This window comes from Nicotiana attenuata, unplaced genomic scaffold (assembly GCF_001879085.1).
Source record: "Nicotiana attenuata strain UT unplaced genomic scaffold, NIATTr2, whole genome shotgun sequence".
In the NCBI taxonomy this organism is placed as follows: domain Eukaryota; kingdom Viridiplantae; phylum Streptophyta; class Magnoliopsida; order Solanales; family Solanaceae; genus Nicotiana; species Nicotiana attenuata.
The window spans coordinates 1-1,988 of record NW_017684642.1 but is presented as its reverse complement, the minus strand read 5'-3'; the positions used below and the strand labels follow the sequence as shown (position 1 = coordinate 1,988).

The 1,988-nt window shown below is 37.7% G+C and overlaps 1 protein-coding gene across 1 annotated transcript; it reads right to left on the bottom strand.

Annotated features, from left to right (window-relative positions):
• Window positions 1-75: 75 nt before the first annotated feature.
• LOC109222110 lies at window positions 76-1,158 on the bottom strand (the record flags this gene model as incomplete). Its single annotated transcript, XM_019386512.1, has 1 exon — window positions 76-1,158. A coding segment is annotated over one exon (1,083 nt), but the record flags the coding sequence as incomplete, so codon positions are not given.
• Window positions 1,159-1,988: the final 830 nt, after the last annotated feature.

Below are 1,988 nucleotides of genomic sequence, written 5' to 3'. Positions count from 1 at the left end.
AATTTGTGCAATTTGTTCTGGTATGCCCATATTTTTTGCAACGACTACATCTTGGTTCCTTCTTGAATTCTGTACCGGAAACATGTCGATTCTTCTGTCTTCTTCCTAGCAGTACTTTGGCATCTGGAGGCTTAGTGATTTCTGATTTAATAGTGTCTGGTATAACCCATGTTGTTGCATCACCTACAGAATTTACTTGCCCTTCATACGTTTTCAACCAAAAGTCCCTTGAAAAATAGGCTGAGCAAAAGGCCGATTTCTTTTGATGTATACTCTCAATTGCAGCAATTGCATGTTCACATGGCATCTCATCTAGCTGAAATTCAGAACAATCACATGTTCTTTTGTCTAGATCAACAATAAATTCCATACCACCTTCTTTGACATTGAATTTGAGTCTATCAATGGGCAATACTCTAAATGTAAAAGCTGGTTGAATTTTTGCTTCCAATGTTGCTTCTGCCCAATTTGATATATCACGGAATATTCCTTCTGCAAGTGTCCTTCTTTCATAGAACCAGCTTTGCAATTTTTCTTGTATGAAATCCATCATTGTTAAAATTGGCAATTCTCTTGAACGTCTTAAAACATTATTCATTGACTCAACAATATTTGTTGTTAACATATCATATCTTCTTCTGGGACAATGTGAACGAGCCCACCTTCCTGGCGGTTCCTCCATCAAATAATTGAAAGTTTTCTTATCAACAGCAGCTATTTGGGACATGAAGTCATCAAATTCTGATTGAAGGTATACTCTTGCAGCACTTTGAAAGAGATTTATCACAGTGTTTCTCACTCTTCTTTGCTTCAGATTCTTTTCTAAATGATAGATGCAAATTCCATGGTAGCACTCAGGGAAAACCTTTGCAATTCCATTTGCAATAGCCTTTTGTCGATCTGACAAGAACATTAAATCATTACGAATCCCAATTGCTTTTCTTAATTCCCTGAAATACCATTCATATGATTCATTATTCTCTTTATCCACTACTCCAAAAGCTATAGGAAAAATCTGGTTATTTGCATCTTTGGTAAAAGCCACTAATAGAACACCTCTATATTTATTTTTTAGAAATGTTCCATCAACAACAATCAGTGGTCTACAATACTTCCACCCAGAAATTGATGCCCCATACATAAAACATGTAAACAAACCTGTAAAAAGAAAAATAAATAAAATTCAGTTAACTTACACAATATAATATACTGGAGATAAAGCTCATACAAGTGTGACGACCCAAAGGGTCATCATCGGCCTTCTCCCTATTTCCGAGCTTCCGAGGCCTTAAAAACCTCGCTTTTAGTTGCCTCGATTTGCGTGCGCAGTCCGAGCGCGAAGCCGGAAAGCTTTTATGTTGAAATATGTGAACTTGGTGAAAAAATTTAAAGAATTTTGATATTAATATTGCTAAAGTTGACTTTGGTCAACATTTTTGGTAAACGGACCCGGACCTGTGATTGGCGGTCCCGGAGGGTCCGTAGAAAAATATGAGACTCGGGCATATGCCCGGAGTCGAATTTCGAGGTCGAGAGCCCGAGAAATGAATTTTTCTGTGAAATTGTTTTTCTGAAATTCTTAAGGAAAATGGAAATGAAAATTGATTAAAAGACTATGGTATCGGGCTCGTATTTTGGTTCCGACACCCGGTACTAGTCTTAAATATGTGTTAAGCGCTTTCTGTAAAGTTTGGTCGAAATCGGACGTCATTTGACGTGTTTCGGACCTAAATATCTAAAGTTAGAAGTTTAAGAAGTTTGAAATGAAAATGATGATTTTGAGGCTTGATCCATTGATTTTAATGTTAATTTGGCGATTTGATCGCAGGGATAAGTTCGTAGGATGTTGTTGAGTTAGTCCATGTGTTTGGTTAGGAGCCCCGAGGGCTCGGGTGTGATTCGGATGTGTTCTGGGATGGTTTTAGCCTTAGAAAAGTTGCAGATCTGCTGTCTGCTGTTGTCCAGCTGTTTGTTCTATGCGATCGCAT